At 39.0% G+C, this 25147-nt stretch overlaps 1 protein-coding gene across 1 annotated transcript in view; it reads right to left on the bottom strand.

Annotated features, from left to right (window-relative positions):
• The window catches only part of SLIT3 (slit guidance ligand 3), a gene marked incomplete at both ends in the record, with an annotated part of 466119 nt that overhangs the window by 415872 nt on the left and 25100 nt on the right, over positions 1-25147 (bottom strand). Inside the window, one exon of the mRNA XM_082291121.1 lies at positions 7032-7103. Within this exon, the coding sequence (XP_082147247.1) occupies positions 7032-7103 (72 nt within the window). The remainder of the gene's footprint in view (positions 1-7031; positions 7104-25147) is intronic.

The following is a 25147-nucleotide window of genomic DNA, read 5'->3' on the forward strand; positions in this document are numbered from 1 at the left end:
ATATCAATGAAAAGATGTCACTCTTCAAAGAGCAGAGGAAAAAACATTGGAAATGCAAGGCAGTAGTTACTCAGCTAACAGAGTAAAACAACTTATTTCCAAAGCAGATTTTTGCTAATCTGCATGTGTGGCATTTCTTCTGGAAATGTAGAATCCTTTGCCACAAACTCCCTTAAATAGCTTTGTAATAAGATGACCTGAACACAGAAGTTGGCAATAGAAACCTCCTTAGAAAGAAGACGCCACTAAAACCCAGCAGTAATTTTCACAAAAAACACCCTTTCTTCCCTAGTCGTGCCTATTTCCCCTAAGAGGGGAAACAAGACATCTGCACACTATCATTTCAAATAACCAATTTCACACAGAGGAAAAAGTAGCACTGAGGAGGAAGCTTTCTGGCTTTTCAACATGGTTTCCTTTGCTTTTCGTTTATTTATTACTTGTCCTCAAATAATAATAATTTAAAAAATCTTTTATTATATTTTTAATTATTCTTCTGCACTAATTTAGACAGAAAAAGATCCTTAGACTCTTCAAATAAAATTGGTGTGTACTTGTATTAAAAAAAAAGAGGCTACATTCATTATTTAACAGCAGAGCCCAAAAGAAGATATAGAATGACTTCAGCTTGATAAACGGTGTAAATGTCATCCAGCTATCTGCAGCACAAGCCTCTGACCTAATGCACATCTTTCCCAAGCCAGAAGTGCACCCCAGAGACCAGCAAACACTTACTGTAATTATTTACTGTCTTCTGAAAAGACCTGCTGTGATCTATACACAGTAAAACTACAATTATTGGATGTGGATAAGACCACAAAAACACCCTGTTACAAGCCCATGCTCTTTTGTCATGGCAACACCATAACTCAAACCCCTGCAACAATTGAATTGTCAGGATCCTGCTTTAATGGGAAATGATAATGGAGCTCTAAGGCGGCAGTTTGGGAGAGCTTTCTTTCTAGAAAGAGAACAAGCAGAGAAATAAAGAGGACACTAAGAAAATTTACGATCTGGTTGCTTTTCCAAGCACAGCTTCTAATGACATCCACAAGATGAAAGAGTCTGAATTTGACCAGGAGTCATGGTTTGACGCTTTGAGCTGGCTGAGGATGGGGCTGGGAAGGAGGGTTTACAAGTGACACTTCTCAGAGGGCTTTCAGCAGCAAATCCTGGGCAAATCACAGCCGTGTGCAAGCCCCTGGCTACCATAAACATCTGAGCTGCACAGGCACTCAGAGGAAAGCAGACCCTGGGAAAATCTAACACACACTGCACTTGTCCAGTTCCAGGCAGGAGCCACTAACTCACCTGGGCCAACAGCTGCCTGTCACACAGGGAAAGTGAGAACACCTTCATGTTTGTGTTTAACCTGGGCAGCTTCTTAAGTAAAGCACTAATTAAATAGTTCCAGCTACTCATATCAGGAATTATCCAAGGAAACTACTTACACAAAATCAAATACACAGACTGCATACACACTGGTATCATAAGGAAGTGCACAAGTTAAGAAAAGAGATGGCAAATAGCAATTTCTAAAAATACAACATTGCCCTACTGTGATTTAATTGTCAATAAAGTTAATATCCTGGAGTCATGTCTGTTTTGCCCATGACAGTCACTGGTGAGGGATCTCTCCCTGCTCTTATCTCACCCCACAAGCCTTTCATTATATTTTCTGAGCTGAGAAGAGCAGTGACAGAGCAGCTTTGGGCACCAGTGTCCAGCCAGGGTCAGCCCAGCACACAACCTCAGGATCTCTGTGATTCTGCTAAAACTGAATATTGCCTCTTTTTAAGGCTACTCCCAGAATTTGCGTTGTTTGCTGCAAGTACTTACTCACTATTTTACCCATCTATCAATCAACTTTCAAAATATTCCACTAGACAAGAAATAAGCATCCCACTGATCCAGCTCTGACAAACCTCACAGTTCTACAAATACTTGCACAATGTTAACAACAAGCAACTTGTTACAGAATGGCTATTCTCAGCACTGAGAGGAAATGCCATTTTAATAAAACAACTTGCCTACAATATCTCCATTCTGCTGATTGTGCTACTGTAGCCTGCTTTAGAAATAACTATAAATGAATATGATAAAGCATTGGGACACCATGACTAGAAAATTTAAACACAAAGACACTGTGCACACACAGCCACAGACCCAAATTGTCTCTGCTCAGGATCACAGTGCTCTGCTCCCACACTACGACACTCAGTTTTGGAATAAAATCTAGATTCTGATACTACTCTAAAAAGTAAACAAATTCATTTCAGAGTCTAATGGAAGCTTCCGCTCTCCTGATATTTGGGTATCAGATTTCAGTACCTAAGATTCCAGAGCCTGGTTTGCTCAGTCAAGTGACAACTAAGACAGTTCATTAAAAGTAAATAGACCCAACAAATGGCCCATGGCTATAAATTTGGTAGAGGTATTAATTCTCACTGCAAGACTTGAGTTTAGAGCATTGCTAAGAGGTTTTTTTTACACACAAAGGAGCTTGACCATGACTACTTAGCAGCTAGCCTGAGGTATAGAGGCTTCAACAATGAAACAAATATATTCTTACATGACAGGGTGTTTGAGGGCAAATGGGTTTTTTTCCCCTTTTGTTGTGTTTTCAAAGATAAATAAGTATCTCATGGACCACTAGCATGTTTGTTTTTTAGTGAAAAGCAGATGCACTATACAATCATTTTATACACCAGCTTTGCACACAGAGGAAACAGGATTCCTGCAGGCACAAATCTTTGCTTACAAACTTTGTGAGTAAATTTCACGAATTATTTTGGATATTAGAAAATAATTGCCTTAGAATCAAAACCTAGTTTTATAGCTGTTAAATTACATGTTTCATTTTATTATACTTTTTCTGTGAATTTCAGCACCTGTATTAAAAATACCTGTTCCTTTATGGATAGATAATAGTAAATATCTGAAACTACAAAAAAAAAAATCTTTCATGCTTTTATGTCTCAATTCACTAAAAATGTCTTTTCCTTGATTCAGTTTCGTCATTAAAAGTGCCTGCATTTTGAATTATTAGATAATTATCCCAGATAAAACAGTTCAGAAGGTTTAAAACCTAGGCAGTGAAGGCAACAGAGCAATGAGAACATTTCCACTAAAAAGTACAATCAAGGGCTCATTCACCATCCAACTTAAACTTAAAACCCTTATCTAAACCAAAGCAAACAAAATCCATGAGTCTCAAAGCCACTCTTTCTAGAAGAAAAGGCTCAAAGCCTTATGAGAAACTCGTTTTGTGGGACGCCTCACATTCCATTTAAGGTTTATTTCACTATATATATTCCTGCTTGTAATATCAACCAGATGTGACAACGAAGCCTAACCAGCCCTGTAAAAGATGCAAGGATATCCTGAAGCTCAGAATCTAGGAAAGGCTTGGAGAAAAAAGGCAAAGGTACCTGGAGTTGAAGTAAAGGCTGAGGATGCAGTTATAATCTGAGAAGCGTTCTAAATTTAATTTCATTAGTTATCAGAAAGTGGATTTCAGTGGAAATGCACCGTGCATGACCTGGTGACACACATGGAATCCATCAGGGACAACAGCACTGATCCCCAAACCATGTGCACATGGAACAGCACGAGAACCCCCAGGTTTGTCCTGCAGCTTTTCAAGCACATCATCAACAACAAACCATGTCCCACGTTCTGATGCCCAGCAGCAGCAAGGCTGAAGAGATTCTGCTGATACCGACCTGCAGAAACAATTTGGTTCCTCCAGTAAAGTCCCAGGTTTCAGCCTGGCTGACAGAACACTGAGAAAAGCCCTGAGTTGCTTTTTCAGCCTTTAGCTGCTCCTGAAACATTAACAGGTCTTCCCCAAAAACCTGCAGCACACAAAATTCCCACATGTTTAAGAAGGTCAGTCACTCCATCTCCACCAAATTCTATTCATGATAATAAATTCTCTTCATGATAATAAAAATTTCAAACTCTCATCAAGCTACCAAACTTAGAATGTTATCTTTCTATTTAGCTTTACCTTCAAAAAGAAAAAAAAGTCAAGCTCATACCTTCCTTCACAAAGCCATGGACTGTTACATTCACTGCACGTCTGCTGGAGAGTGAAGAAGCACAGAATTCATCTCTATTTCCTTCACAGACAAGTCTATGAGCTTGTCATTCCAAGGAATAAACCCAAATCTTACAGTTTGGACATACTGCACAGAAATATTTAGTTGTTGAAAATTTTGCATTGTTTGAGCTGCAGCAAGCTTACACAATTAAAATACTCAATTCTGGACTTTCTGCTTTATGAGGATTATAACTATTAAGAAGAAAATAACGGAGTAACATCTGAGTAACTCTGAGTCGAGAGTTGGAAAATATGGCAGCAAAAAGTAATATAGCTATACCATGGAAAATTTAAATTAAGACCAGCATTATCTACACTTTTTAACGTTCATTTAAATTCACTCCTCGTAAATTCCACAGAATCTACCTCACCCCTGCATCAGCCTGTCTTACCAATTTTTGTTTCACTGCTTTTATGCCCTTTCATCACTTTCTCAGCTCTGCTTTCTTCTAGAGAGGCTGGGTCAGAGCAGCTGCAGAGAGGAATGTAGGCACCACTGCCCCGCCACTGAGCGTCTGAGCCAGCTGTGAGCAGAGGGGCACTGTTGGATTTCAGACAAGTCAGAACAGAAGCAAGAAAGAACAGCTCTGAATCTACCAGCAGTGAGACCAAGACAGTAACAGGAAACAATAGAGAGCAACCATATATGTGTGTGTGTGCGTTTTTACAAATTCTAGCAGGAACCAAATTTTTCGTTCTTATCCCATGACAGAAAAACACGCAACCAAACTACACTTGGAACTGTAACAGTTCACTTGAGCTAAGATTTATTTGCTTATAATAAACACTCTATTTATATAACACTTGTATCTTCAAAAGAAAAAGCAAGTTTCTTCTGACAAACAGTGTTAAAGTGATCTATCTCATGCACTGTTAAACAGTAAGCAAGACTGAATGAATGTCAGTGAATAAAGACAAATGTTCCGACAGCATCCGTTGGGAGGCATTACAGAACACAGCATTCAGATTAATCATTCCATTGTATGTAACTTTATTACAATCTTTATATTCTAAAAGCAAAATTATTGCCCTTGCTGTTAAGGGCTATAATGTATCATGATTACATGACCTACTGAAAAATACACTCTGTGGTACTGAAAAGGCTCCGCTACTTTCACTTCATCTCTTTGTGTGAGATTCCTGAGGATGGATCCACACAAGTTATCAACACACACAACATTCCACTGAAACCACAAATTACCAGAGAGTTCCTCTCATCATATCCAGGTGCAATGAGACCACTCACAGAGCAATTTTCAACATGTTAAACTGGAATTTGTAGAGATACAGGTAAACTCTATAAAAGCTTTTCTCTTGAAAGCATCATCGTATCCTTAGACAACTAACCCATGTGAAGCAACTCTTCTAAGAAATACATACAACTGGAACCTTCCAGAAACCAGATAAAGGTATCTGCAACTATGTGCCAGCTCACACTTTATATTCAAGAGGTGTTTCAAGATGCAAAATTTCAAAACCTAATGCAAAGAACATCAGGAAATGCAACCAAACTACACAGCTCAAGCAAATCCATTGAGCAAATATATCCCAGTCATGATAAAGTCTTCAAAAGTCATGACAAAGCTTGCAAAACACATCCAACAAAGATTTTTCCAAGCAGATATTAAGACTAAAAGACAGCTATAGCTTATTATTTTTTAATATTTTTTTAAATCTGCAGAATAATGGCATTGACTTACTTGTACAGTTTTTCATGAACAAGTTTGGACAACACCAAACGTTCACGACAGAATTTCTCCAAACTATCAGTATCACTTGTTGCACAACACTGTTCAGCTTGCCTCTTTTAAGCATAAACCAAGACCCTACTACTTTAAAGTCATCTGATTCCAAAAGAAACCTGTACTATTACCACGTGGTTTGCATTTCCACAGGAAGAAAAATTTACTGCACTGCCTAAATGGCTTGTTTGGTTGCACACAGATGTATTAAAACAATTATAGAAACTCCACATTAATGGAGAACTTTTTCAGCCACCCTGTAGTAACTTTATAATTTCACTAACCAAATCATGAGCCTTGGTATCTTATCTTCCATAAAAAAACTCAAGCATTAAAAGAACAGTTTTACCAAATTTCAAAAAGCCAGTCTGGATCATGAGTTTGGCAAGATCCAGAAAATTATTTCAAACAGCTTTTGACTACTCCTTTAAAAAGGCAGATGAGTCTTTTCTTGATAGTAACTATGCAGGCACCTGCTCATCCATTTTATTTGTACACACTTTAAAAAATAAATATAGATATTTTGTAAATCACCCAGTTATTGTTCTGCCTCCACCCACTCCCTTCTCCCACCAAAAAGAAATAATGCCAAGTTCATAATATCCTTCTCTTGCTGTTGAAATGGGCCTTGATGCCATCTGAACATTTTATAACACAGTTTTTATATTTCAAGGAACAAAATTGTTTACCTCTCCATAATTTCTCCTCTTCCTGCATGACGAGGCAGCAGCCATAACTTTGCTGGTCTATCCGGCAAAGCCTTGGCTCAGTTAAAAACAATTTTCCAAACTAAAGAAGTTATAACTACCTCCTTTTTTAAAAAATAAGTATATGCAATCTCTTTTTGTGGACATCCAGACTGAACCAAATATGTGAACCTGCCACTTTCCATGGTTGCTGTAGCTCTACATAAGGAGTTCAAAATAAGTCACCTTGACGTCATCCTGGTGAATATATGAGGAACAGAAAAAAATTTGTGGTTTCTCTTCCCTCTGATATTTATGTTCTACCAAATTACAACTACACACAAGCAAGCATAACATGTTCCCTAAAAAACCCTTACTAACTAGCAGTTTAATATCACAAAAATTCTCACCACAGTCAAAACACAAACATGTGAATCTGCACAATAAGGAACATCAAATAGAAACACAGCACAGAAAAAGAAATCAGATTATACTTACAGCCTAGTTAACTTCTGTGTGTTCTGAAAAAGCAGCTCGGGAAGGACTTGCAATTTATTCTTGTTCAGACGCCTAAACAGTTCCAATTAGAATAAAAAAAAATAGATTAGATTATCTTCCAATTTAAGAAGTTTATTCTATTATGCATAAACACATGAAGCTCCCATTGCACTAAACCTCATGATATGAACTTGCCATTGGATGCCTTGTGGCACTTTATTCATGCAGGAGCCAAACTGTGTCATTTGTAGAGCAGCTGCCTACATCCATGAGGTGGGGAGTCAAGGGACAGTCACCACGAAGTTTCAATGTGGATGAGTACACAAATACAATTTTTACATTCTCCTCTGGATGCCTACTGACAGAGGAATATATTCAGCTTACACTGCTTTAAGAACAGCTACTGGCAGGAATCTGGATTTTCATTCTCCTTCAAAAAATGTAGGTACAGGAAATTCAGTAACTTGACCAATCAATATTATTCCCAGATTAGCTATTATTTCTGTAGTATACATAATTTCTTTTTTTTAAGAATTTTCTTGAAACTTCACTTGGAAAACCTGAGCACTGTTGTAGAAAATATGAACATATGGGTAACCAGATGACTACACGGTGATTTGAAATAGAATATTAGTCCTGAAGATTCTTCCAGGAACATTTTAGAGAACAGATTAGTGTTTATACATTAGTCCCTTTTACTCACTCACTATATGAGTTTTACTCTGATGACAACTTGCCAGTTTTTAGAAAACAACCATTTCCAAGCTATTCCAGCCCAGTAACTATAAAAAGCATGAGCCTCCTCTTCATAAAACGTGTGACAGCCCTGCAAAATCTAAAAGCAGTTCTGCTTGTAAGACACAGTCGTGTTCTTCAATCCTTTTTCTGTTGTCTTGCTGACAATAAAACCAGTCACCTGTTCTCACAGTCCTAATGAATGCTATTTGCATAATGAACTAATTACATACAAGCCCACTGCCATAAAGGGGAAGCTGACTTGTCCTGTAAATTCATACAGGAGCCTGGCTTTGTGCCCCCTTTGTTCTCAATCTACCTTCCAGGTTCACTTTGATAGCAGATCTATTTTTGCTGAAGTTTTGATCTCCAAAGACACCTGGAACTTTTACAAACCTACTGCTACTTAGCACTGAATATCTGGTTTCCAGTTTTCTTGCACACTGAGAAATTTCACTATCAGAATTCAAGAATTTTTGGAATTGAAAGGCCTTCCTGAGATCAAACTAACATTGTGGGGTTTCATATGGCAGAGTTTTCACATGGCCACCATATGAACATGTCTCACAAGATAAAGGAGTGATGGAAGAGAGGGGAATTTTAACTTCTCTTTCTGACACCTAGAACAGATCAAAGGCTGCAAGCTCGCAGAGCCTGAGCACTGTGCATTACACACACCACGTGATAACCAACATTTGTATCTGCTGAAGTTATTTCCTACAGCTTTTACCAAATACTCAATGACATTTTTGAGATAAATGAACAAAACAGCAAATGAAACTTGAAAGAATAGGAGAGATGCTAGTTGTGCATTTGAGAAAATACATGGGAGGGTTTTAAACTGGATTTCCTTACACCTGCATGACATTTCACAATTTTGTTTAATGCAAGGTTGACAGCAATGTGCTACTTAGCCCTCATCAAATTCATTACTTCAGTTAAGCATGTTTATCTGTTAGAACAACAGGATGAAATATAACAAAAAAAAAAAAAAAAAACAATAACAACTTATACAGGGCTTAGCACTCCTCAGCTCCATCCTCCTTCACCAAGACTACCACTAGTCATTGAGAAGCACTGAACAAAATCAAGTTATTTATCATTCAAAATGAAAGTGTGCCAGTGAAATGCATTACACATAGTGTCAAGTGTTTATTCCTCTGTCTGATTATCATTTCAGATCTCACAATCTACACATAATTATGCACTGTCAACTCAAAGTCATCTGACTCATCTCAAAGCAACATCCCAGGAATACATTTTAAGAATATTCTTTTCTCTACTTGCAAGTATTGCACAAATGCTGAGCTTATTCTTATTGTTCTAAGCCAAAGAAACTGATCAAAATCAGATTAAGGTTCTAGAACAGGTGGTTTCACACCAACAAGCAGAAAATATATGTAGTAACAAGAACTCAAATTTCCAGGTCAGCAAGCTTGCAACCCAAAAAGTCAAACTTTTACAACTTTCAATAACACAAACAACTCAGAAGGGGAAAAAAAAAAACCTAACATCAAAGTTTTTTCTCTAGTTTACTATCAAATTAATCCAGAAGATTAAACATTTTAAATTATTTACTATTTTTTGTATGGGCCAACACTCTCCTACCTGTCACAGCAAAAGGACCAAGTTCTCAGCCATCCTTTTTAACTGTCCTAAGCATTTTAAGATTTCAACCTGACATTCCCTTCATATTAATTTTCTTTCAAACATTATATGAAGTCAAGTCCACACAAGGACACTCGCAAAGCTCACATTGTGACCTGCTCTTCACTAGCACTAAACATTTTGTATGGGTCTAAATGTACTTAATATTTTAATATGATATTGTTTTAAATGAAGTTCTTTTTACACTGCAGCAGAAAGCAAACTGAATCCATGTATCAAGGCCAAGAACTCGACGACGTTCTGCCTTTGCTTTAAATTACGTGAACTTGAGTTTCAAACTCCCCCAGCAGAGTGGGAGTGCTCCTGCACAGATACCATCCTCCAGAAGCTTCAGGTGAGCTTTATTTCTGCCACAAACCAGAGCTTGCAGCTCTCTAAGGCCAGGTTATGTTACTAATTGATAACAAAGCAAATTAATGCAACAACAAACATTTGAAGAGTCCATGGCTGTCTGTTCATGTCTCGTTTCAAGCTATGGGACTCTCCAAACAACCTTCCACCACTTCCCACGACTTATTTCAAGTTGAAACTTCCACCAAAAGTCATTTTGTTCCTAGTTTGATTCTCAGGACTAAGGGAATGAACAGAGGTTGTTTCTGTTGAACATCACCTACTGTATTATAACTTGTACTGCAATACTTAGTGAAATATAAGACTAGATCACCTCGTAGAAACTTAGACGTACTTGATGTAGGATTCATTTAATATGCTCGTATTTATTATGTGCCAGAAAACCACCAATAGCCTAGGAAAAAATCCCAATTACACCTCTTATTTCTCTTCCTGGGTTTGAGAGAAAGGCCATTAAAGAAAGTCCTCAATACAGAAGTATCAAAGTACCAGACAGGATGTTTTTAAATTCCAAAAAAGAGAAAGAGATGTGTTTAAAGACTATTTAATGAAAAGACCAAATGTTCTAAATGGTCATTTATAAGCACTGTTTCCTCTGGTTTGACAAAGAAGTGCCAAACGCGGATGAATTGCAGTGGAACAGTTCCTAACACATCATTTGACAAGAACTGAAGTTTATCCTCACCTATCAGTATCAGTTCTAGGACAGAACAGGAAACTTCCAGTGCAAACATTAGGAATGCCAGCACAGGGATGTAGCTGTTCCTCGGGAGAGGAGAAAAGCACAGGCTGGGCACATTGAGGGATCTGTTGGGCTGCAGCCCCTTCCCACACCAAATGATCCTATGAGAGGAACAAAAATGCCCCCTGCTTGCCTAGACCTATTACCATCCCATTACTGCATAAATCTGAATCCTGTCAGCTGTCCAATTTTAATTACAGCAGTACTTTTGATTTCATAACAAATACCTTGGAAATGGTGAAGCCATATAGCAGTGAAATAAAAAGGGTCTGCAAAAAGTTCATAAACAAAGTGAGCCAGAATCTTGTAAAATGATGCTGTGGACCTTGTTCCTGGGACTGTACTTTATTAAAAAATATAGATATCCCTGATTTTAAATTAGGGACTTAAAATAGAAATAACATCAGGAAATACCTCAAATATGAATTTAAATCCAAGCCAGTTTTGCAGCTGTAACTAGCTACATCTTGGAGGAATGACAGGGCAGCTTGGTGAATCTGAACAGTAGACTACAATTAAAAAAAAAAATCATTATCACATTAAATCCCTGGGACTGTTCAGACTGGGAATGCCACCTGGGACGAAGCACAAAAATAAACCCTTGGAATTGGCCTCTTCCCTCAGACTGGAATCACATCAGCCCTGCAGCCAGAACGTGTGTGCACACAGCACCATCCACCACCCAGCCCCGAGGTACACCCAGGGGCAGGGAGGAATCTGGGGCACAGAGCCAGGCAAGATCTGGTCCACGTTATTTCACCTGGGACTGCTGGATGGGAATGCAGCTGCTCAGTCTCCAATGTATTTTGAACTGGATGCTTTACAGCTAATAAGACCTGCAAAGTATTCCTGGAATTCGGAGCACTGGGCAGAATGATGCATAATCATCTAATGCCACGGAACAGATTAGCTCCAGTGCTGGATCAGAAGCAGCTCTGGATGTGCACAGCATGGAGTCCAGACTAATAAAGCCTCCTGGAAGCTGAAGAACTGTGCAGAGAGGCTCTCCAGGAGTCCTATCAGCTCTGGCAATACCTGCATTGAGTCAAATTTATTAACTCTGATTAGACACATGCTGGTTGTACAGTCAACAATCTCCATACACTGCAGCTCCCTCCATCTTCCAGACTACTTTAACCACTGCTATGCACAGGAAATAGAACTTGGCGTATTCTGTTTTGTTAGTCTGCTCCTCAAGCTCCCATAAGTGACCCAAAAGAGTTGACCATGCACCAACTGCACACAAAGTCCTCGCTGTCTAAGAAAAGGGTCTCCAGGAGTCCATCCATCACCTCCAAGGCAGGCATGGAGCTCACCACACCAGAACACTGCTCTCTCACAAGGCTCAGATTCACCCTGGTTCTGCTGGAAGATGTTTAGGGAGCTGTACAGGATAAAAGCTAAAAGCCCATACTTCTGTCTGCAGGAATTCAGTGCAAAAGTCCAATACTGCTACTCCTGAAACTATTATCAATCACTGGCACATGCTTAATAATGGCTGCTTACTAATTCTTAATACTGGATGTTGACACCTAGTCTCACATAAAATTAGTACATAAATGTCTGATCTTCACAGCTTTATCATGTCACAAACTGCATTTTCTGTCTTTATTACTCACATGGCCTAAAATGCAGACTTACAGAATGTGTGACCTTTCTAAGTCCATACATAAAATGCCGTCCCCTGGCTTATTATGTTTTCTTTAGAGCAGCCCCATACAGCATCAAACACACTGTTCCAACACAGGACAAACACTTCCTCTCACCTCCCAAAAATATTTTGCTCATATATAAAAAAAAAGTGCCAGTTTCTCCCCTTCCTCCCTCAGCCTGCTGCCCAACTGGGGGTTCCTATGTCCTGAAGGCAAAGGGATACAGGGAAACAACCTCTGTGTCAATCACAGAATATCAAGGGCCCTTAAAAAAACAATGGAGAAGTTATTAACTGTGAAATTCCTACTTTCCTGGCTCCAACCAGGCTAATCATATTCCTTCCTCTGTCTGAAGCTGGGATAGTAGAGAAACTTAACTATTAAGATTCCCCTGATTATTCAAACACAGTGTAAAAAAACAACCATTGAAGCCTGGAAAGAAACAGTGCTACCAGACTAGAGGAAGACTGAAGATGTTTGTCAGAATCATTCTCTGAAACAAATGGAGCAAAAGACTTACACCTTACAAAGTTTATTTTAATATTAATTATAATTTTGCTTCCTTCATTTTCTTGTCTTCTGGAGAACTTCTGTGTGAGTAAAAAAACGTCAGTATTGGTAGGAAAAATTTCAGTTTGCTCTCAAGGCAGAGGTCATGTTTTCCTGGAGGAGACACTTTCTGTGGGTACTGATTTCAGCTGCAGCCCTCATGCTCACACCATTGGAAGGGTCACATCCAATTCTGGTTCTGTTGTCTCATGGAGCTCCACTCACAATAGGAGCAAAGAGGAGCTAAATTTAATCTCTATTGAAGGCATGATCAGCATAGATGGAAAAGAACAAAATGCATATGGAAGCAGAACTAGAACATTGCTCAACTTGCAGCTATTTTAATCTTTTTTCAAGAAGAATTTAACCATATTCTTTGCTACTGCAAATTGAAGGAGAACACATTCCAACAATCCTGCAGTGTTACACCCCTTCCATGCAGAACATCCCTTCCTTCTCAGGGCTAATATGGCCAGGGCAAGGCTTTAGAAGGTTCAGAAGAAATTCAGGATTCAGAAGTCAAATAAGCAGGTAAAAGAACATCTAAAATATCAGACTTATGCATTTCTTATACAATTAATTTGGAAATCTGTAAAAGCTTCAGTGCAACCACAATCCTTGACTTCTCATTCCTTTCCATACAAGGTGTACAAGCAATGGGCCTGAGAAGCAACATTAACAGATCATACTGAATATAATTGTACCCAGTGTTTTCAGACAGAGCATTTTCAGCTTCATGCTTTGTTCTCACAGCTGCAGGACAGTTTTACTTTGAGTAAGAAACAAATCAGAGAAAAGCCAAACCCCCTTTTCTGCAGAGCTACAGTGAGCAGATGCCCACTCACACCACAAGAAGTTTCCTTCTTCAAAGTCCCTTCAAAGGGACACTTGCCTGCTTCCCATGGACTATGGAATCAATATAAAAGCCCAATATAAAAGCAATGCAGGCATTATTTAGCCAAACTTGGCAAACTGTGCAATTTTCCAATGCAATTTGATCTCTCATTATGCCACTGACTCTGTTTGAAAATTTTGAATACCATAACATCAGTTACTTCAGGCAAGCTGCAAATATTCAAGGCCTGAGTAGAAATCACCAAATTTATATGGCTGTGGGGGAAAAAGCAAAGGACCTGGCTCTGCTAGACAATATCACAGCAAAAATCTCTTCTGTACATCTTTGGGTTTTGTTTAAAATATCTTGCAATACTACACTAACTAATATTACTGAACATATTCCACCCAGAAATTTAAGCTGTTACACAGGCTCTGACTTACACTGTCAGTTTCATTATTGTCTCCAAACAGAACAATTATCTGTTTTTAACCCCATGAACGTGTGTGATATCCATCAGCTTCCAAATCCTGTCTGCCTTTCTACTGAGTATTGACAGCTTTGACCACAATCAAAGTACTTCACTATTTGTCATGAAATAAGTAGCACTCAGTTCCTTTCCACCCAAGTTCAACAACTTTCAAGTTTGATTTAACATCTGTATTCACATTGCTGCCTATCACACAACTCATTCTCCAACAGAAAAATCAAAACTACACTGCTTTTAAATTTTTTTAATGGGTAGCTATAAAGGAGCAGTCCTGCTACCTCAGCCTTTAATATCCAGAAATTACCCAAGTAACTGTGGGTTCACTCCCCAGCTTGGCCATTTATTTTATTTCACACTCAAAACATCTGGGTCTCACTTTTGGCAATAAGCAAGGTCCCTTTTTCTGTTTTGTTATTAAGAGCTCTGTGGCATCCTCCTTGGAGATGTGGCTTGGGGAACATGATGCAGCTGAAGTTCCTACAAGTAACTTTAAGGAAGAAGTGGTTACATTACAAGCTTGGGCAGAACCAATAAGAAATAAAAATGACTTAATGCATAAAAGACTCAAAGAGAAAGACAGGAGTTACTGAACTCCAAGGAGCAACTAAGTTTCTCCTTGGAAGCACTGGCTTGGGAAAGCAGTAACAGGAGCAGAGCCAATTGCCTTCAATGGTTTCACCAGAAAATCCTATTAGAGTCAAGAAATACTTTGTGATCATTAATGTAACTTCTCCTTTGCTTCATATCACTTCCTCTTTGTAAGGAAAAACAGTCAAGATGCAGCACCCAGTAAAAAAAGTCAACCTTATCCATTGCCTTCTGTCATCACCTCTTTATATTACTGCCCTAGGAAATAAAGCCAGACAATATATAATGGAATTTCAGGAAGGGCACTACGAGGAAGCCCAGGACAACCATATTACAGGATTACGGTGTGGGAGAAATGAACTTCTTTATCCACGTGACGTGTTACTTCAGAAGCTCTTCCAAAAAACTGGGAGAGATACCACTGCAAGTTGCTAAGGGACCATTTTTTGAAGGAAAACTGTTTATAATAGTTATAACTTTGAGATCCCTTATTACAGACTTGGCAGGCTGGGTGGTCCTGGTTCACATTTTCAAAGCTGTCAGAAGTAATAACCTTTATTACCAACTTCTCATTAGACTGAGAAAGATTATCTGTCCTCTCTCAGAAGTGCAGAGTACATGTCTGTGCATTTCAGCAGCACAGGAACTGTGGCTCTGTAACACTTTATAGCTTTCAATCTTAGAATCCATCTTTTCCTTTTTTTTCCTAAGTATCTCCTCATGTGAAAAAAATCTGATATTAGGATGGAGGACGGACCTACACAGATGGTCTCTGGCTAGGAATAAACCAGTAATACTGGCAAGGAAAGCATGAGGAACAGGTTTAAATTTCAGTGCTTTCCCTAAGACAACATGAAGAAACAAAAACGTCCTAACAACATTCCCGTGACCATTCAAAACAGCAATCAATGCCCTAAAGTGATACAGAAATGGACAGAAACCTTAGTAACAACCTAAGTGAAGATGAGAATAGAGACTCTTAAATGTCAGAGTATTTATTAAAGACAATAGAAAATCCTTTAAATTCAAAAGAGGCAAGCAGAGGTGTATGCCCAGTCTCTTAACTCAGTAGCAGGTTTCTAGAACTACCCAGTTACATACATGCAGGATAGTAGCTCATACCTGTCTGCAGAAGACTTTAATGTACAAGAATTAACAATTTCTTTCAACTGTCATTCAAAGAAGCCAAAAAAGCTTGTTCCATAAACCCTCAAGCAGAGATGGTCTCTGCTGAAGCTGCTTCTCAGTTTCTGCAAAGCTTTTAGAAAGTTCTCCAATTTCAAATCTGAAAAAATTAGGAACTCACACTTTGTAACTTCAAAACACTCATACAGATGATAAAAAACAGGGTCACTTTTTCATTACTCCACTGACTATTGTGAAAAGAACAGGACTTTATCCAAGGAACTTAATCTATTAGAGTACCCTTAAATATCCATCACTTTTAATATTTCATCAATTTTTGTAAAAACAGTAAAATAGACATGGTTAAGCTACTTTTTACACCAGTGTGTAATCTCTCCAGGTCAGGGCTAAAAGTCTATGAAGAAAGGAAAAAGTAAATTTTAGCATTCACATCTCCAAGCCATGCTGCCCCTGTTGACATGCCTTAGAAGTTTATATTAATCGAACCATTTCTCAAAGTCAGAAATTGCTGGGAACAATTAGGAATAAAACTTGCCAGTACAACAATTATTGCAATTTTTAGCAGAAGAAACAGAACCCTGTTCCTGTTTGATCTGTTTGAATAAGGCAATACCAGCCCTGCTCCCCACACCGTCCATATATAGTAAGGAATGCTCAGGGCACTGTGGTGCTCCTTCTCCCAGGGATCTGTGCCAAGCAGAACCAGTAAAAAAAGGAAGATTTGCAGCATCATCTCCTGCTGAAATCAAGCTGGATGCTCAAAAAAGGGTCCAACCTCCAAAGCCAATGGAGTGACTGTAAGGAAATAAGGAGGTGGCACAAAGAGCACACTGCACACCTGAGTCCAATCTGACAACCAAAAAGCCAATACCAATAAGGCATTGCCTTATTCAAACAGATCGAACAGGAACAGCTCTCGACTGCTCTATCAGCAGTGGGAATTACCTAAGACAACTCAGCCAAAGGACATCATCTCCTGAGGAAGCCACATGGGTAACCAGCCTTTAAAAATCCACTTTGTAGAAAAGCTGAGAGCACCCAGTTTCTGTGATAATTACTCTGATCTACTTCCACATTCCCAGAACATTTTCGAATGCAGGGGTCAGATGTTCTAAAGTGTTTCACTACCCAGGAGTTCCCATTTCTCTCTTGTTTTCCTGGAATACTACAGGAGATCTGTTCCACTCAGAGTTACCTAATACAAGTATGAAAATGCATGTGGTATGTCCATAACATCTGCATGAACCCTGAAATCCTCTCTTCTTTCTGGGATCCTCATACTGGAACATCTTGACACAAGCAGAAAGATCTAGAGAAGAAATTATCTCCAAAGAACTGAGAACATGACACGAATATGACATTAACTATAAGCCAACAAGCATTGGTTTGTTCTGTTCCATGTGGAAGGAAGGTGCAGACTGAGGGGAGCTCCAGTTCAACAGACACAGCTAAAATGGAGCTGAGCCAGAGGAAAAGCAAAGTCAAGACTGTACTGCTCTGATCCATGACAGAGAGACTTCAAGACCTACATATTCATATGTTCTCCAAGAACAAAAGGAGGTTAAGTACTTTGAATCCATCATCGTTTCGCTCAGGAGCAGGATTATTTAAGAATCGCTGTGCTTGACAGCATGAAATTCAGCCAACACTTACGGTATTTCTGGGATGGCAAGCAGCATAATCCTTCTAATAAGAGGAAGCTCAAAGAAGCAAAACCCTTTTGATTAAATTACTTAAGCTAAATAAAGTTCACCCACATAATTCCAGACCACTGATGCAGCAGTCCTTACCCAACAGTAACACAGACACTTAAGCATTTCCTACAGATCTGGAAGAAATGACTGCTAAATCCAGAAGTGTTTTGCTTAAGCAAATACCCTCATAAATCTTCATCAAGTATAAAAAAAAAACCTGCTAAAATCAAACAAACAAGCCACAGAAAAGAATAATGTTTTAAAGCTCTGATGTAATGTCCAGTGCTGATCAGCTATTCCAACTGAATTATGGCTTCACTGCAGTGGAAGTGTCCTTATTCCACTTGCTTTGTAACCACTGCTTTCAGAAGCTTAAGAATCCTGTGGTTACAGAACCTCTTGTCTACATAAATGAGACCCAAATTTGTTTTTCCATGAGTTCTTGTGGGTCAGTGACCTATTACAAAAACGTTTTTGATGAAATCAGGTTCATTTATTTTCATGTTGTTAAAATAAACTTCTTTGTTTTGTGGCCCTGGTCAGAAGTACTAATGCAAACCAAACCCTCTCACTGAAGCATTGCATCCTGCTCCTTGCTACTGCTCTCAGCCTCTCCTGCACTTTTCCTGTGTTTGGACTCCTCCTGTGCTGGCCTATTGACAGAGCTGCTAATGGCTTCCCTTGGAAAAGAGGGGCCAATTTTTAATTTTTTATTTTTTTATAATGTTTGCAAAAGAAATAAAAGCTTCACTCTTGGACCAGCCATAACCAAGAGCTTGGCTGTCCAGCAATGGCTGAGTAATATATAACTATATAATTATGTGCTACAGACAGAGCAAGCTATGAAATTTGAGGGTATTAGTGCCCTCTAGGAGTCCACAGTACATAAACACAGTAATTAGGAACTATCATTTTTCCAAATGCATACACCCAATTAGAAAATATCACCTCTACACATCTTCAGAGAGTAAGTGGTTTCTTATAACTGTTTCATTCACTGAATAGTCCCCAAAGGGTAAGAAAGTGACAGCTACTGTACCATTTCAAAATTTATTTCAACAAGAGGCCCATAAAAATAAACACAGAAACAGGGTTCTTCGACAAGACTCATGCACAAGCAAGAGTGGAGGGATTCATCTTTGAAATAATTTATAACTAATCCAGGTTTAATTTTTTTGGTGGGGTTTTCTGGTGGGTTTTTTTGCCGGTTTGTTTTTTGTTTTTGCTAAATAAAGATGGTCCAGTAGAAGCCCAAAGCAGCAGGTAGTGCAGGGGACTCACAAACCATCAGCGGATCAAGGTGCACTTGTTCTCCTGCTGCTTTTTACCTCTTCTTCCCATTTTATCTCCAGATTGCGTGGACAAGACCTACCCCTTGCAAGGCACTCATCAGTAGTAGAAAGATGACATTTCTACCATTTGGGCATGTTTGTGTCCCTCATGTGAAGTACAATTCCAATAAAAGTGTCTGGTGTGCAGGAACACACGTTATCAAACCTACAGCTGACACACTTGGAGCAAGTCTTGCCAAGCTGACTGGGGATTTACTTCCTCAATTCATCTGCCCCTACTTTTCCAGTCCTGAAACCTCAAATGCAGCAAATGCAGAACTTTTTTGGCAAATTGACATTTTGCCATAATTTCAACAGGGTCACAGGGAAAGGACAAGGCAATTTTTAGTTTTTTCTGAAATGACCATAAAAAATATAAATTATTTCCAAGCACAAAACCTGTAGTCACATCTCAACAACTCATCTGTGCACAAAGACACATACTTCAAAATGCTTGCAGGAATGCTTGACTAATTTCAATAAAAACTAAAGTTATGAGCTTTAGTATAGGGAAAAAAACCCCCAACATCAAAATCCAAGCCACAGATGCCTCTCATTTGAGGTAACACCCTGATCAGAGCACATGACACAGCTGAACACTGCTCTTTTTCAAGTGCCCTGCACCCACAGAATGACAAAGTCTGCCTCCAAAAAAAGCCCCAAATACATTTTTTTCACATTAAAGCTTTTTCTTACGCTTCTGTAAGTCATGTTCCCAGTGATGCTTCTAAAAATCAACTGACCTTTTCACAATGTGGTTTAAACTACTGAAATACTTAGCATAGAACCACAGACAGCTTTATTAAGACACTAAACAGGAGAGTGACTTTCTACACAAGCAAGACGCAGGCTGGGCACGTCTCAGAATTACCCAGGTTTTTCTTCTAGAAGCCATTTCATGCTTTTTTTGTTGTTGCTGTTTCACCAGTCTTACTCCACTAATGATCTATACTTACACTTGAACCACTGTGTCTCCCAAAAAATAAACAAGTTCTACCTGCAAGCCTCTATTGACAGGAGAAGGTAAACACTAATTAATCTTGAGATACTGAGGCACGGACATCACAGAAGTGTCTCTGTGTGAATAGATACAGCTTGGTTAGTATGCTGCACATTTATATTACACAGTATTAAGTTCTAACCACGAACAGAATACATATTATTAGAAATTCAGTAAAAAAAGGCAATTTTTAAATTCTGCTTTGTTAAAAAATAACATGAATTCTCTAGTTTCAAGGTTCTAGTGACCTGAGCCCTGTGGTACATCCTTTGAAGAAAATTCAGTGAGTTGCTATGAATAATTCCTGACTAAACTGGTGGCCACAGATATGAAATCAACAAAATTCAAAGGGGAATTCACATATTTTGGACTATAAAAATGTTAAGACAGTCTTAAAGCTTTAAGAATGCTTCATTTTGGGATGTGCATTTACTGTTCACAGTACATATGGAAAACAATTTATCCTTCAGGGACACTACCATTGTACTATAGCCAAAATAAAGGAACGGTTTTTTCTGAAAAATGAATATAAATGATAGAATAGTTTATTCACCATATGAACTGGGTATCTGCATGAACTAGGCCTTACTCGAGTATTTTCTCGCATCCTTTACTGTTGTGAGAATCTTGACTCTATATGGAAATGTATGTACCAGACATCTTGCAACATTCCCTCCCAGAAAGGATGACTTTTTGGACTAATAGTTGCAAATTCCCCTGCTCTCCCAGTTTTATATTGACTGTATCTCTGAATTGTGGGAAAAGCAACATGAGAGCTCTTTCAAATAAAAAAGACAAATAATCATTGCTGACCGTACCTGATACATCACTCACACAAATGACTAACACTTCTCTAAATTACTGGCAGTTAAGTAGTGTGATAAAAGTACATCTCAGTGAGATCTTCCAGAGCAGCCAGTGCACAGTATTGACAGATAAGAGAAGCATGTGAGCCATATCTTGGGAACATTTATTTTGGCTCTTTGAGCCAAGAGCAGCACATAATGCTGAATCAAAAACCAATACAATATTAATGAGCTTCCTTCTTGCTTCCAAGAATTAACAAAGGTGAGCTGTCAGCTTGCACCAAGATGAGACTCGATACAGGGTAGTATTGCATTCCTCCCCAGTGGTTGACTGAAGTGCACTGTTCACACTCAGCCTGTCAATATCTATTTTACTATTTTATCCTTTCATTTGTCAACACACACACACTCCCCCACATAGATCCACCAAGAGCTACTCTGGCCTTGTTACTGGTTTTGTCCTGTGTGATTCTAAATGTAAAGTATCAACCACATGGCTCAGCAATCCACCATTTGCATCTTGCATAGTGCTTTCCATCATATCTCATGAACAAAACTTGCATTTATTGTTTTATCTTCTTGTTATAATTCAAATTCCTCAGGGAAGATACTGATTTTGCCTGGATTTTTGTTAACCAGCTCCTTAGTGGTGACTTGGCAGGTCTGCTCCAAAGTCAGATACCCAGCATGAGCTCCTGCAGGGCTGAAGGGCAGCTGGAAGTCCATTAAGTACCTCTGCTCCAGGCATGATGAAGCACTGCCAAAGCATCTCAGCCCTCTCCATAAAAAAGACAGAATATCCCTGATACTTAAAAGGTGGTCAGCCAGTTCAGCAAGGGTAGAATTAGATTTGGAAAAGAGAAGCAGTTCAGTTCCTTGCAACAGGTGAAAATCAGAAAGTCTCCATTTCTGGGACTGACTTACAGCCAAGCCAGCTCCATATCCCATTTCCAGCAGCTGTATACAGGGCAAGGAGGGATCATCCTCCTCTACACCACTGCCAGCTTTCCACCTTTTCCGTCTGGATTTCTCAGCTGGCTGAGGGGTTGCTGTATTCAATAGCCCTCAGCAGGGACGACTTTGATGAGTCTGATTTGTGCACTCTGTAGGAAGGGTAAGTGAATACCCCTCCAGGGTACAGCTGAGAGGAGATTGAGCCTTCCCTCCAGACTCCTGGTTCTGAGCCAGCAGCAGGATCAAACTGTGGAACTCTGTGCAATAATAGCAGGAAGGAACTTGTGAACATGGAAAGCTTCTACATGAGGGTGTTGCTGCTACTCTATTGCTATCAGAGTCAGAAAACTAAGCAGATGAAACAGTGATGATAACATGGTCCACCCTTAAGCAGTAAAAACTGCATTACAGCCTCTAGAAACTGCAGACCCACACTCCAAAACAACACAATTCTTGAACAGTCAGACTGTACCCATGCAAGCGAAAACAATTAGTGCCTCCAAATAAATTCATAACTTTACTATGTATTTTTCAGAGACATTGTCTGAAAGGGAAGCCTTGGATAAACCCCAGACTTGAGAGTAAAGAGGAATGGAATGGACTTGAATAATACTGGAAAAATTCTGCAGCACCAAATGCTCCATTCTCCATGATTGTCCCATCGGCATCCAGGAATAAAACCAGTAACACCCTGTCAGATACTCCCACCCAAAACATTCTGGCTCATCATGTTGGACTTCTCACAATGTAAACAGTCACACAGACACTCATTTGAAAAGCAATGCCAAATGTTCTTGAAAATGCAAGGTAAGAGAGACTCCTTTATCAGATATTGGTTACAGGATTCCTTTTTTTTCATTACTGGAATAATTTCTCAGAGGACGTGGGACAAAAGTTATTAACAATATTATTTAAATATTAACCAATATCAATAAATATTATTTAAATTTACAGGCATCAGCCAATGCAACAAGGAGCTTCATATTGCTTAGCTCACAGATGCAGGAGCACAAGAACTAAGTACTAATCTATCCTTCTAACCAGGAGACCAAGCCCACACCTCTCCAAGTATCACAAACTGAATTTCAGTTTTGTATATTCTTTGCCAGCTCCCACAGAGAGTGGTTAAGTTTTTAACTGGTGTCTGATAGAAACTGTTTTCCCCCATTTACAAAAGATGGCACCACTGACACCCAGACTGTGACCTGGGGTTAGACACCACTTTACCCTCATGAAGGTGGGCTGCTGCAGCAGTTCTGCCCAGCAGCAAAGTGTAGCTCAAGTTTTGACATATCCTGGTTCCTCAGGAGCCAGGGGGATGCTGCTGTCTTTGGTGTGAATGCAGAGAAATCCATCAGTCCAATGTGCAGAGACACCTTCAGCAGCCCCTGGGCTGTCTGGCAGCAAACCTGGTACTACACCAACTCACCTGTGGTAGTGGGAGCAGCAAGAGGGAAATACACAATTGATAAAACTGATTAAACATCCAGTCACAGCTCTAAATCCATTTTAGGGTGTCTTTGTTCTCCTGCATTTCCAGATAAGCATTTTACGAGCATGGATTTCCAGTTGGGTGTGTTACCCCCCATGTCATAGGAAAATGGGGAACAAAAACAATAAGGCTTTTTTCTGAAAGGTTACATTTGAACTCTGTGACATCTTTACAGATCCATGTGGCTTCTGAAATGTGTAGTGCATGCAGCTCCAGCAAAAACACCCAAGCTGCACACACTGCAAACCTTGTGCAAACACTGCAGACTGGTCCATGCTGCCAAGGATTGGCTTTTGTTTACAACAGCAAAGAACTGCCCAGTGCTTTTATTACTTTCCTGGCTACTCTGAAGCACCCACCAATCTCTCCACTCAGCATGGTAATTGTGGAAGATGCTTTTTGTATTACATGATTTATTTAAAGCCTGCTCAATCTCAATTTATGAAATCCAGATTGTGAAGCACCATATAACAATTTACTCTTTTCCTTAGCATCTTTGGTCACTCATAGCAATTTTGCAGTACACTGTGCCAAATAAATCTACTTTAATACCTTAATCAAGCATTTGGGAAGCTGCTTACAAAGACTCAATGCACAGTGGCATCACCACAGTTAAAAATCAAACAATTTCCATTTTGACCTCTGTCTTCACACACACCAAACCAAAACCATACATGTATATGCTGAGGTTAAAATCTGGATTCTAGCTTTTTTGCTATTTTCTTAGAGCTAATTATTTTTCCCAACTTTGAAAAGATTTGATTTGGCTATGCTTATACATTTTTCCCCCCTCCCCTAAACAACAAAAACACAGTTTTAGTGCTTTCAGATGTTGAGATCTTTTATGCTTGCTAAAGACACTAATTTGAGTAGAAAGAAGCAGCCATCAGCCAAAGTCCAGTCTTTTGAAGATTATAGGGCTACGTGACAATTTCTGGCAGTTGGCCGTGGAAAAGTCAGGATCTGTTGGTGTCTTATATCCTGCCTCATTTTTCACATAAATGTGTGACGTACATCTGGCTCTGGAAGAAATGTCAGTTCATCTTTCAGGCCCACCAATTCGCCTCTTGAGCCTCTTGGCGTGTGAAATTTCATAATCATTTTATCCTAAAACCATACACGGTGTTAATAGCAAAGCATAAAAGTGAAATGCTGAAATCCAAAAGAGGGCTCAGCTACCTCACCACTAATCTTTATGTTCTGGAATAAAGCTATACAACCTTGCTGCAATAAAAGCACTGGAAACATTCTGACTTTTCCACTGTGGTGAGTGCCACTGGTCATTCCCAGGATTCTGCATCTTAGGATTCAGCAGAGCTTACATTGAACAAACTGAATTTTGCTAAGAGAATGGGTTAGATTCCTGCATTTTTCAATGTTGAGTACAAACATGCCAAAATAAGAAGTGGCTTCTACCTTCTACTTGCACACTTTGTTTCTCAGCTATGTGCTGTCACTTTAAGATAACTTGCATGATGTTCTTTCTTCAAGATATGGCCAAATTTTATTGAGCCAATATCCAATTCTGACAATATCCTCCTTCAATGGCATTGTGAGCAATATTGTCCCACAAAAAAAAAAAAAAAAAATCAGTGTAAAATCCAAATAACTGGAGAGCCATCCCCATGGCATATTTGGCAGCAGTGGGTATCAGCTCTAAAGACATTTTATTTAAAGTTTACTTACACAGGACATGCCCAACAAAATTCTGCTAATTTGGTCAGATAATAACGATGGAAGTGCTTCAATATCCAGACAAGTGAAAATAAAATGAGCTACAATATTCACTGAAGTCTGTGCCCTTTGAATGATTATCATGAGGAGAGGAGTGGAACAACGTACTTCCACTGTTACTTTGAATGAAAAACCTTTATATGTGGTATTTTACCAGGAATAGAAATTACTCCTGTTCTTTAAAGTTTGACCCAGTGCAGCTGCTTTGTTTAAAAATAAGTTAATGATTACTTTTGCATCCACTTCAATAGATCAAAAAAGAACATTATTCCAAAAATCAAAGCAATATAAGTGATTTTTATTTGTTATTTGAAAGAAATTAAATGGAAAAAAGCCAGGTTGTTTTTTT

The sequence above is a fragment of the Coloeus monedula genome (genome assembly GCF_965178545.1).
Source record: "Coloeus monedula genome assembly, chromosome: 15".
In the NCBI taxonomy this organism is placed as follows: domain Eukaryota; kingdom Metazoa; phylum Chordata; class Aves; order Passeriformes; family Corvidae; genus Coloeus; species Coloeus monedula.